The sequence below is a fragment of the Miscanthus floridulus genome, chromosome 9 (assembly GCF_019320115.1).
Source record: "Miscanthus floridulus cultivar M001 chromosome 9, ASM1932011v1, whole genome shotgun sequence".
Lineage (NCBI taxonomy): Eukaryota > Viridiplantae > Streptophyta > Magnoliopsida > Poales > Poaceae > Miscanthus > Miscanthus floridulus.
This window is the reverse complement of record NC_089588.1, coordinates 134,368,216-134,379,941: the sequence shown is the minus strand read 5'-3', so window position 1 is coordinate 134,379,941 and position 11,726 is coordinate 134,368,216. Positions and strand designations below refer to the sequence as shown.

General features: G+C 42.3%; 1 protein-coding gene and 1 long non-coding RNA gene across 20 annotated transcripts; both read right to left on the bottom strand.

Moving 5' to 3' along the window:
• Positions 1-220: 220 nt before the first annotated feature.
• LOC136483004 (uncharacterized) lies at positions 221-3,066 on the bottom strand. Its single transcript, XR_010765273.1, has 3 exons — positions 2,847-3,066; positions 2,712-2,766; positions 221-468 (listed from the first exon to the last, which is right to left on the bottom strand). It is a non-coding gene; the product is annotated as an uncharacterized lncRNA (long non-coding RNA).
• A 263-nt stretch (positions 3,067-3,329) lies between these two features.
• Positions 3,330-11,108, bottom strand: LOC136484306 (uncharacterized). 19 transcript variants are annotated; one of them, XR_010765875.1, is made up of 10 exons: positions 10,948-11,108; positions 8,178-8,285; positions 6,283-7,206; positions 5,567-5,683; positions 5,431-5,456; positions 4,906-5,332; positions 4,696-4,824; positions 4,528-4,617; positions 3,744-3,939; positions 3,330-3,619 (listed from the first exon to the last, which is right to left on the bottom strand). XR_010765875.1 is itself a non-coding variant. In XM_066481551.1 (8 exons), exons 3-6 carry the CDS (start codon positions 7,098-7,100, stop codon positions 5,203-5,205), a joined length of 270 nt encoding a protein of 89 aa, XP_066337648.1. In that variant the 5' UTR covers positions 7,101-7,206; positions 8,178-8,285; positions 10,948-11,108; the 3' UTR covers positions 3,330-3,619; positions 3,744-4,824; positions 4,906-5,202. The 19 variants fall into 19 exon arrangements, 1 of the variants encoding a protein (XP_066337648.1); XR_010765881.1 differs by having other exon boundaries at positions 4,536-4,617; XR_010765883.1 differs by having other exon boundaries at positions 4,576-4,617.
• Positions 11,109-11,726: the final 618 nt, after the last annotated feature.

Sequence of the window (11,726 nt, the reverse complement as noted above, 5' to 3'; positions counted from 1 at the left end):
GTATTTTTTACTAGATTTTTATAGTAATATTTACTAGTTTTTTACATAATTATTTACTAGAATCTATGCCATTCTGCCCCAAGTGTAGTTACGATAATATATTAACTAGAATTTTTTGCAGACTTATTAACTAGAATGTATACTCTATGCAAATATGTAAATGTATTGCAGTCTATAGTTGAGGTTTGACAAGTTATACATATATAGACAGCAGAGAACCAAGGCAAATATACATACAACAAAATAATCAAGCTAGAGGTTCACAATCTAACATGGCACACTGATAGGAACATCAACTATATTATGTATTTACATCCAGAAATTGAGTGAGAAAAATTGTGCTCTAAATCATTAGAACATCTCCCATGGCTTCGGATCAGACACTAACTAAGCCAACATGTTGGATATAAATAATGAAATTGAGGTCGCTGGAGAACACTTTGTATTTGTGCAGTTGGAGACCCGAGGCTGCAAAAGGAAGAAATCAATTTTGAACCTGCATCAGCTGAGTGCACTAAAAAATCCCACCTGACAAACATAATTCTAGGTTACCAAAATTAACCAATGTTAATATAGGTTACTTAGTTTGATTTTTTTTTAGATAAAGGATAGAAACTATCCGGCTTCATCTACCCGTGGGTAGAATCAGACTAAATTATTGCAGCATCAAAAATTAAAGAAAGAAGTTGACCGAAGAAAATACATCCCCAACAAGGAGCTCGAGTAGTCCTACGTGACCTCTGACTTCCACCGTGATGTCAATTCCACAGAATAAGATCACCAACGTCAAGACGAAGCCGCCAAACACGTTTGTCAGACCTAATAAAGGTACTGAAAACGTTGGACACCGACCACCATTGAAGACTGGATGCTTCTTCCTTGGCAACAGCACGAAGCACTTGGTGTAAACCACCAAACGCCGAGCTGTTACGCCAACGAATGCCGCCTCCGCCTTGAGCTGAACACCGAACAGGGTAACCACACGGGAAAACTGCCCCGCCTTGGCGATCAAGAACTTCGACGACGCGCCTGCGCCATCGCCGCCGGCCTGGAGAAACCAGGCTAGGTTTTCACCCAGTTATTGAACGCCCGCGGATGCAGCAAGGGACGGACTGACCAACGGCTTCAGCAGCGCCTTCAACAAGGTGCGTGGCACAGAAGTTCCACCGCCGCCGGCCCGGCGTAACACGCCAGGCAAGGATTTCGCCCAAGCCGCCGCCACCACCGTCGACACTGCGCCCGGCCAACGTGGAAGACCGCCTTCACCGGAAGGTCACCATCAGAGACGCTCAGAAGACGGGCATCCCGGCGCTGACCGTAGATCAGATCCAGACCCAGGGGGGCCCAATCCTGACCCGCCGCCACCGCCGCCAGACGAACGGCACGCCAGCCGCCGCCGACGATCCACCACCACACAGAGCAGGGTACTGCCGGCAGAGGGACAGCACCAGCCCAGACCGAGGACGCCAGATCCAGGCCCGCAGGGCCCAAATCCGCCCGTCCGCCGCCACGGCGACTGCACACCGATGACGGAGAAGTCCGCCACCGCCGCACCGCCCTGCGCCCGCCGTGCTCGCCCCCCACCTGGCCGCGTCGTCCAGCGCCGCCACACAACCGGCTAAGAGGGCCACGCCGCCGCCATCCCGGCCGGCCGCGCGGCCTTGCCGGCGGACCGCTCCGGCGGCGGCGCGACTGGAGATTGGAGGGGAGGGAGAGGGCGCGGCGGCTAGGGTTTGGAGGGGAGGGAGAGGGTGTCTTCGGGTATCAACATATTTGGTTTCACATTGTTCAAAGGCCCAACGACCATCATTGAGTAGATAAAGCAACAACATGAAGATGAAACCCCAATGCATCATGGCATCATGGCTAATCAGATAAATAAATAAGCCTTAGAAAACATTGATATTTACGAGAATTTTTTTATTATATTGCTCAGACATAACTTACACTAATATTTACGAGATATGTGTACTATGAATGTAGATATTTACTAGAATACCATGAATATTTTGCACTAAGAATATTTACGAGAATTTTGTATTGTATTATTCCGACATGACTTACACTGATATTTACTAGAAACATGTACTATGAATATAAGCATTTACAATAATACTACAAATATTTTATACTAAGAATATTTACGAGAATTTGCACTAAGAATATTTACAAGAATTTTCTATTATGTTACCTCAACATAGTTACATTTATATTTACGAGAAATGTGTACTATGAAGTAAGTATTTACAAGAATACTATGAATATTTTGTACTATGATTGATCATGACAAAATTAATAAGAACGATCAAATTTACCATCAGTGTAAGTTACATCGTACTTCAAAACTATCATAGGACATCAATGCTTAGCATGAGATTGATGTATATGATTTATTGGATACAAATAAGTACGAGAATTTTGCAGTAGGAAATTAGATATTTTACTAAACAATGGACATGGCATTCAACTATTTGGACCCGCACAAATTGGGTTGACAACAGGAACACCAGTCACTACCTAAATTTGCTAGAATCATACTAGAAACATACGCAGCCTAGTTTGAGATAACTAATTAGATCAACAACGTGCAGGCAGCCTAGTTTGACATAACTAATTAGATCAACAGCGTGCAGGCAGCCTAGTTTGAGATGCCTAATCAGATCAAGAGTTTGTGCAGGGAAGACAAAATATACATGGATGAGATAAATCACCTCGCCTATCTCCGCTAGCCTGATGGGGATGTGCAGGGAAGACACGAGCAGGCAGCTTCCCAGCGTTGGATGGCCAATTAGAAACTAATCTTTTAATCGAGATTGATGAATAGCAATAGATATACACATGCATACCTTCGGAATTCACAGGAAACAAGTTGCGCATCCTCGTTCGCGATGGTGGCCGGCGGCCGCGCAACAATGCGACTCGATCCAATCAACCATGTGTGTGCACGGTTGAAACTCATCAGTGTCGCTATGAACGTGCTGGGTAGCCGGATAAGCAGCATCGCTCGAGGCATGCCTGTCGGCGGCGGCAGAATCAGGAGGCTGGGTCCGGTTGCGATGTTTCTGCACGAAAAAAGGAAGTAATTGAAGATTTCGAATGGTAGTGCGATGTTTGCTCGGTCGAGTCTATCAATTGACTTCGGCTATAAATACGGGAGCTGCATGTGTCGGGTGGATCTGGTGTCCCCGGTCAGGTCGCGACGTGCATGTTGGGTTTGGCTATTATATAGCTTATTCCGTAGCTAGTATATATATATATATATGTATGTATATATATATATATATATATATATATACACATATATATATATATATATATATATATAGGGAGTTGCTATATTTCAGGTGCCTGAAATATAGCAACTTTTCAGGCGATGGCTAACAGCCTTTAGATGTACATCCATCGGTCAGAATCTGTTGTAGTCGTTTCTGTCACCCAGCCACTTATCGGGTCCGTGAATCAACCCGTCAAACCTTAACGGGCGCATGATCCGATACCCGCTAACTGAAGTTGGTGCTCATTTGGGCCAAAATGAAACTATCGGCCCAATAAACACACGTACATGCATACACAAAAAATTACAACTCTGCCACTGCACCCTCCAGCATGCCGATCAAATCTGGATCCAGAAAGAGCACGAGTGGAGAAAAGGGTGAAAATTAGTAAATAAATGCACAGAAAAAACACCAAAACATGAACAAGAAGAAAGGATACAAAGATCAGTCAAGGGAAAAGGTACTAACCTGCAGAATTTTGTGTTTTTTGCCTTCATCTCCTTTGTTCTGTAATGCTCTATAATCTGCTATTGGAGATCACACTGACACACAACACTTTGCATAAAATCAGGCATGGCCCCTCTCTCTTGTCACTAAAGTAGGATTAGTATTTCATGATGATTTGTTGAATACACACTCAAGTATAGATAGAAGACATTACGAACTGCATAACAATGAAAGCATAATCATTTCTACTGAGTAAAGAATGAACCATCTAAATGATGCTGAAAAACTCAGACCACACATAAGAAAATTGCACATTTGTATTAGTGCAACTGTTACTATTTGATAATGCAATTGTACTGTATTTCTGTGCAAATAGAAAAGCCTGACAATATATGTGCAATTAGAGAAGCCCACTATTGCTTAAAAAAGCACTATCTATATGTTCTGTGGTGCCATTATAATACCCCGAGCCATTTAGGCCTATATCTCAAGGTGTATGTATCATAGCACCAAAGATCACTAAAACCAGATCAGGTTTTTCCTGGCGTGCCCTAAAAATCTAGGAATGGTTCCTAAATCTTCACAGTATGCAAAGAACAAAGTGAGTTAGCACAAATGATAAGGACAAAAACTTGGTTTAGGCAGGCACAGATCACAATAAACAATTGAAATGGTGAGTTAGCATAAATCACAAGGGACAATTTTTTTTCTATGAAAGGACAAGGACAAAAACTTGATTTTGGCAGACACAAATAAAAAAACAGAGAAAAAGGTGAGTTAGCACAATAAATCAGTATCCACTGACAAGCTCACAGCTTCAGATGACATCCTAGTACTTGAGCGTCATGCTTACAAGCTTATCTCATTTGGTAAGCTGACTTCCAAGAAGTACAAGCTGTCAATCACAAAAAACATGAATTAGGATTGTAACAGAATAGTATGTACTGATGTTAAAAGGCGTGTAGAACAATACAAGCTCTACTGTATTAATATCAAGTTCAGCGCCTTCGCAACCCTATAGGGCCCATACTGTAACTGCTCCATTATATGCACTTTAGAAATGCGAATATTGATGACAGGTGTAACTGTTGGCAATTCCTTGCTGTAATTTAAATAGGTCAACAAAGCTAAATTAGTATCTGCTTATAGAAAGGCACTCCAAGTAAAGCTCAAGAAGACTTACAGAAAGGTTCTCTAATGCATCTGAACTGTTCAGGATAGACATATGCATGGGTAATTGAACAGATACCAGATATCAAAGTGAAAGCATGAGGTCCTGATGCCAAGTACTTCTTTCTGAATAAGGGCGTACCCAGTGCAGAGAGCTCCCGCTCTGTGCGGGGTCTGAGGAAGGGTGTTAGTGGCAAGCCTTACCCTCGCCTGTGCAATGCGAGGAGACCGCGACTCAAACCCGGGTCCTTCCGGTCATAGGCGGTAAGACTCTACCGCTTGCACCAGGCCAAGTACTTCTTTCTGAATATCACAGAAAATTAGAATGGAAGGAAGGTGCCATGTCCTTCATTCTGACCTCTGTTGCTCCAGAAATGTAAATTCCTTGGGTTTTACTTTTCTTGATCTGCAGGTTGTCTTTGGACAAGTCAAGAAGGTCCCTGAGATATGAACAGATAAAAATTGATCCTCTCCATAGCAGCACTTTAAACAACATTTCTAGAGAGGAAGTATGAGAAATTCTCTACCAAATACTCACCTCACTTTTTCCAAATATATCTCCACCTGAGACATGGTAAATAACTTATTTTACTATTTAGCTTCAGCAAACCTAACAACTAAGGGGGGAAAACTAGCAATGTGGATTCTAAATCAGCATGAGGCTGGTATGTTACCATTGACAACTTCACAGTCCACGTGCTTCCTGATGATCCTAAACATACAAAAAGCTCATCCACAACTCACTATACTAGTCCAGTTTTCTGTTCACAGCAATGCAAGATGCTTGGTCCCTATGTTACATTCAAAATTGCATAAATGTGTAAGGTCAGGATAGAAGAGACACGATCAGTAATTATCCCATAAATTAAAGCTCAAGGACATTTAATTTACAAAAATTACAAAACAAGAATATGACAATTGCACGTTTCAGATAGTGCAAATACTACATGTTGTTAATGCAATTATACTGTATATGTTACATAGGACACTAGATGCTTGCCGCCACTTCATCCACCCTACTTTAATTCTATGGCTAACATAGCAGGTCTCAAGCCCTAGTAAAGGAGGAGGGTTGTGTTAGGCGTGGCGAGCCAACGTTAAATCTAGCCATTCTAATGGAGATGAAACCCGATAGCACGTATTATAAACTCCCCAAATTTGAAGGCATAATCAATTTTTCTACCATCTATACCATGTTGATAATTTCAGACAATAGAAAAGAAAATTGCACATTTCAATCAGTGTAACTATTACTTTTTGAAAATGCAATTTCTACTATATATGTATGCAATTAGGGACAAAATGTACTTTAAGATAAAACTTAGTACCACTACACCATCAAAACCACCAAGGAATAATGAGACACAAATACTGTTAAACAAATACATACCTTTTCGCTGCCAGTTTTGGAGCCCATGTACCAGTGACCCTCCTCTTTCAAGTTGTCTTGTTCCAGACACCATGCAGCCCCATGCAAATTTGAACATGACTGACTCATTAATACTAAGAGATGTAACACAAATGATTTGAAATCAGAAGAAACATAGAGCAAACATTCAAGTGAAATAGCCTTTGAACTGCGTTGGCACAAATACCTTTCTATAGTCAATAGATTGCTGGAACAGACATTCAGATAGCAAAAAACTAAGTTCGTTCCCAAAAAGACAGCAAGCAACTACCATACATTAACATTGTGTGACCAGATCACTTGTTCACTACACATGAACATTAAGATAAGGGTATAGTTACTAAGAAAGATTAAAGAATGAACGTTCTGTCCTGTCTAGCATGTTGCACCTATTTCACATGACAAGAGCACCAAACAATATACAAGGATTATTTCCTAAAGTGCTCATGATGGACATAATAGATGAATATTTTAAGGTCATGGTTTATCGGAAGAAACTGTTATGTTAATGTTGATTATACAACAAATTTTAAGCAACAAATTTCAGCAAATTTCCTTGTCCTTAAACATGTATCCAACCACAAAGAAATCAGGTTGGCACGAAAGAAAAGATGGAGCTGCTAAACATAATGTAGGTTCCTTTTGACCGTATCATGACGTAGGCTGCAGAAGTATGAAACTTCATAGAAATCAATATTTATTGACATGTCAACTAGGATCTTGAGTGCTTGAACATGCTTACCAGCGAGATGACCACAAGGCCAGGCTACAGCGTGTTGCTCCTGCGTGTGCTGGGACATCTCATAGCTCTCAAACTGCAGCGTTCTCTAGTTCAGGAAGCTCTCGCTCGCTTAAGGTCTGCCTCAAGTGTCGCCTCCGGGTCACTGTCCCTCATCTCAAGATTGGCTGCATTAAAACGAGCAGTTCAGTTTCTTGTCAGATGTTCTACTGCATCAACAAAGGAGTTAGTGGTGAATGAATAGAGTCCTACTTTCCAGGTTCTCAGGAAACTTTACAGAAATGACAAAAAAATGACAACACCCTCAAACAAGCACATAACCACTATAGTGCCATGTTTTTGCCAGATGAAACCACATTTATTCATTTTTTTATGACACGCTGCTTTTTATATGAGGATAGTCAGAAATGCGTTGAATTTATTGAAGCTTATACACACTCTTATTACTCCTATATGCAAGTTCATTGGTATACCTTCCGTTTTTGGTTCTGAAAGAAAATTGCACGAGATTAACTTAAGCCACATTTGTGTCCAGATTCATTGACATATCCCACCTGCAGTCCTAAACAACAACTACATATTACGTCTAGATCACCACGCCAATTTCTTGCAGACCAAACAGACACGTGAGAAATTCTTTCCACACTGAAAACGACTTGCGAGTAATCTGTTAGCTAGGAGTACTACTGAAATTTCATTTCCAAAACCAACAGATACAAAACTTCAGATACAATTCATTTGTGTAAGTGATTACAATTTTCACAATTAACAATTACAATTTTTTTCTATAGTATGACAGACAAATAACTGAAATGCGTTGGCACAAATCACAAATAACAATTTTTTTCTATGGAGAGGCAAGGACAATAGGCACGAATCACAATTAACAATTACAATTTTTTCTATAGTATGTGGTGTCAAACTATAGTATGTGGTGTCAAACTATAGTATGTGTCAAACCACATAATATAACAAGCTCTAGGTGGAAAATGGTGCCATATCAACCAAAGTATGTGGTGTCAAACTATAAACAAAAATCTGGCACTGAAAAAGAATTGATCAATCATACAATTTGACTTATAAAAGGATGTAAATGTAACAATCTTAAAGCAGTTCCCTTATTATGCAATATACAAACCTTTAGTTCATCAATCTACTCTTGACGTGGTTCTAGAGCAGTCAAAGTGCATTCTCGCATATGCTTCTTATTGTCACTAACACACTTCAGCACATCTGGCAAAATACCCTTCATAACAAACAAATAGTTGTCAGTTATTGTAGCGGTAGAGAACTCATGCGTAGTTCCAAAACCTTGCTTGACTTTAGTCTCTAACTTTTAAGTGGCAACAGGGAACTACAACTGTTATGGAGAAGAACAACAGACAGTTTTTCATTTTAATTCCAGACTGTAATAACAATGACACTAGAGTTAGTTGTGCACCTGCTCGACAACACTGACCAGCAAGAGCCCCGGATAATTGAGCTTTTTGCGTATGTATATGTTTTTCTAGGGAAACAAGAGGGGTACTGAAATATATTAAATAAACAAAAATTAGGATCACATAGTTCAGTGGTATAGAAAGGAGCAGTACTGTAGTATATTTTTTTCAAAGACAAATAAGTGGCGCTGAATGTTGACCAATGGACTTTTCTCTCTATTATGAACATAGCAGATCAGTTCAAAGATGTCAGCATCCAGATACTAGTTGACTACATAGGTCAGATACACTACCATGTTGGCTTCGAATTTATCAAAGGCACTAGGGAAAAACTGCACTTGTTTCATCTAGTTGCGCGGCGTGGGGCTAAATCCCTCACTTTCTCTGTTTTTATTAGTTACAGTGATAGGAGAAAAGGAAAGCACAGCTACTATTGTGTTACCCTCCGGATAGGCAAAAGTGTTATTGTAAAATTCTTTTCTTATTGAAAACTAGTGAGATCTGAGCAGAATGTTCCAGATTTCGGCAAGGCGATACGCAGCCAAGGCATCAGCGGGCAGGCGAAAGCAACACAACTCGATCATCCATGGCCTCGAACCAAAAAAAATAAATCCCAGAAACCATCAAATCCTAGAACAATAAATCAAAACAAACCCTAATTAACACAGACACCTACAAGAAAACCACCTCATTTGCAAAAAATGTCACCAAAATCGCTCAACCAAAATCGTGCACTCCTATGCCAGGAGACCTCAAACAGACAACTCTCCATCCAAGTGCCATCCTCACGCTACTGATTAAACCAATACACACGAAATGGCACTAGGAAACGAGATTGAATACAGACATGACCAAAAGAGCAAGGAGATGGAGATGCGGGAGACCTCTGGAAGACCTCCAACAACGCGACGTGATGGGGATGCGGGAGATCGCTAGAATAATCAACGTGAAGTGATAGGGAAATGACGCCGCCGCCACGCCCCGTCAGGCAACACCCAGCCGGCAGCTACGCATGCACTCTGCCACCCCCAGCCTCCATCGGCCTTACTTTTATTCTGCCCATGAGGCCCTGCATCCCTCCAGCCGGCCACGGCCACCTCCCAGCCAGTCGTAACCGCCATCAGACAGGCTGTAGGTGGCTAGATCAAGTTATCTAAATCCTTGGCCATACTTAATTGACAGATATGAGTTCTCACAAATCATTTCTCCAAAGAGAATTGGAAGATTCGTCGTTGGATGATGATGACTATTTCATCTTTTCAGTGTCATCCATTTTGAAAAAGAACATTAAAACATCAGTGGCACAATATAGCAAATGATGCCAATCGGTCTGAAAATCTCAACGTCCAGCTCCAAAAGTTGTTCTTCGGTCTATAATCTACAACATTGGTTTAAGGACCAAGGTTTGATTCCTCACGGTTTAAGGGGTAGAGGGGCTCCAAAGTTCAGTTAGTTTAACTGAAACTCGAGTTCAGTTAAAGTTCAGTCAGTTTAACTAAATTTCAGAGCTACTGACAGAGCTACTTTGATCAAGTATTTAGTGTCCAATTATTGTACCATTTCTACAAATAATAATATTTTTCATCATCCCATACACTACACCTGGGAACAACACCAAATTTGTGTATTGGCCTATAGGTGAAATCCATTTTAATTGAGCTTCAAAGTTTGACAAAAACGCTGTCCTTTAGACATTCAGTTTCAAATTGCAATAACAGCTGCTGATAACTATTTTAACTAAGTGATTATGATTAATTTCTTTTCTATTGTCAGCAACAAATGTGTTTATCTAAAGTTCAAACTTGGTACTTTTGAAGATAATAAATGCCAAGTCAAGTTCTGGCTACAACATTTCCAGATTTGAAGATAGAGTTATTATACTTCACATAATGGGCACTTGGGCACAGCAAATCCGAATCATCTGATTGAATATGGACCTAATTAACTTGGCACGGAACACCACTTGTTCCAATTCTCACAAACAATTGCAGAAACAAACATATTGGCTCAAGGGATTATACCTATCAAGCTTCATGCCCAGGAGACAACGTCCAACACAGCCATCCTGTAGAACACTTTCCTTGTGTCCCCCACACGCCCGCACGCCACATACGCTCTGACCAGCGCGGTTCCCGCGAACCCATCGTCCAGTGCCCCAACCCTGAACTCCAGCGCGTGCACGCCCCCAACGTACGCGCCAGCACCCTCGCAGCGAGCAGCGAAGCAGAGCAGGGCCGGAATCGCTCGGTGGCCCGGCGGGGGCAGGCAGGCGCACCGCGTAGGCAGCGAGCACGAGACGTGGGGTAGAGGCGGCAGCACAGAACACCCCTACACCACCAATCCCTAACCCTATGACCTCGAGCTACCAGTCGAACTAATCGAGCACACATCCAGAAACGGGATCCGATACTTGCAGCAACAGAAGAGCAAGGCAGGTACAAATACGAACAACAGAGAGCGACCACGCACCAGAAGAGCAATGCTGGAGACCTCCGACAGCATCCGCAGCGCGGATCCGTGACTCCGCCGGAGCAATCGCCGCGCCGCGACGAGCTCGAGGAAGTCGCCTCCGTTTCCTTCCCTTCCCTAACGCGCAGTCCAAGGAATAGTGTGGAACAGCAAACGTATCCGGAAACGCTGGGTGCTATCGGGTAATGGATCACATCCGATTCGAATCAAAAATGCTATACAACGTATATGTTTTAGCGAAAAAAAAACACATGGATTTTAGTGCACCGGATCGTTGTGTCGGTTTATCCGCATCGGTCAGATCTGCAGGGGCCACCGGCCGCGCGCGGCGCCAGACGGCCGGCCGGGCAGGCGAGGCGATTACAGCATGCCAAAGCAGGATCTGCAGGGGCTGCGCGAGAATTGATTGCCCCAACGCTGCTACTACTAATACAGAAATCTAATCCGCCCCGTCGTCCTTGCCATTGCCTGGCCGCCTGGGCTCTGGGCTGCAAGCTGTATCTGCATGCATGTACGCCTACGAGAGCTCGTAGCCCTGCGTCGATACCACGGCGTGCCCTGCGGCCCATCAGCTAGCAGACACCACCTAGGCAATGGAACCAACCCTCTGTATTTTGTCTTTCCATAGAAAAAAAATTATTTTTTGTGATATGTAATTTGTGATATGTAGATCTGTAATCTTGTGATTGTCTGAAGGTAGAAGAAGGCTAGAGGTAGAAGAAAGATAGAGGCTGTTGGATCTTAATCTTATGGTGCAAAAAAAATTCATGTGTTGGAAT

What these genes read in the sequence shown, in the direction of transcription:
- LOC136484306 (XM_066481551.1), bottom strand. Translation starts at nt 7,100, where the DNA reads ATGTCCCAGCACACGCAGGAGCAACACGCTGTAGCCTGGCCTTGTGGT. An exon ending in GCCTTGTGGTCATCTCGCTG is followed by an intron (nt 6,339 to 7,042) that starts GTAAGCATGTTC and finishes GTCTGGAACAAG; the next exon opens with ACAACTTGAAAGAGGAGGGT. An exon ending in CCAAAACTGGCAGCGAAAAG is followed by an intron (nt 5,457 to 6,282) that starts GTATGTATTTGT and finishes ACCATGTCTCAG; the next exon opens with GTGGAGATATATTTGGAAAA.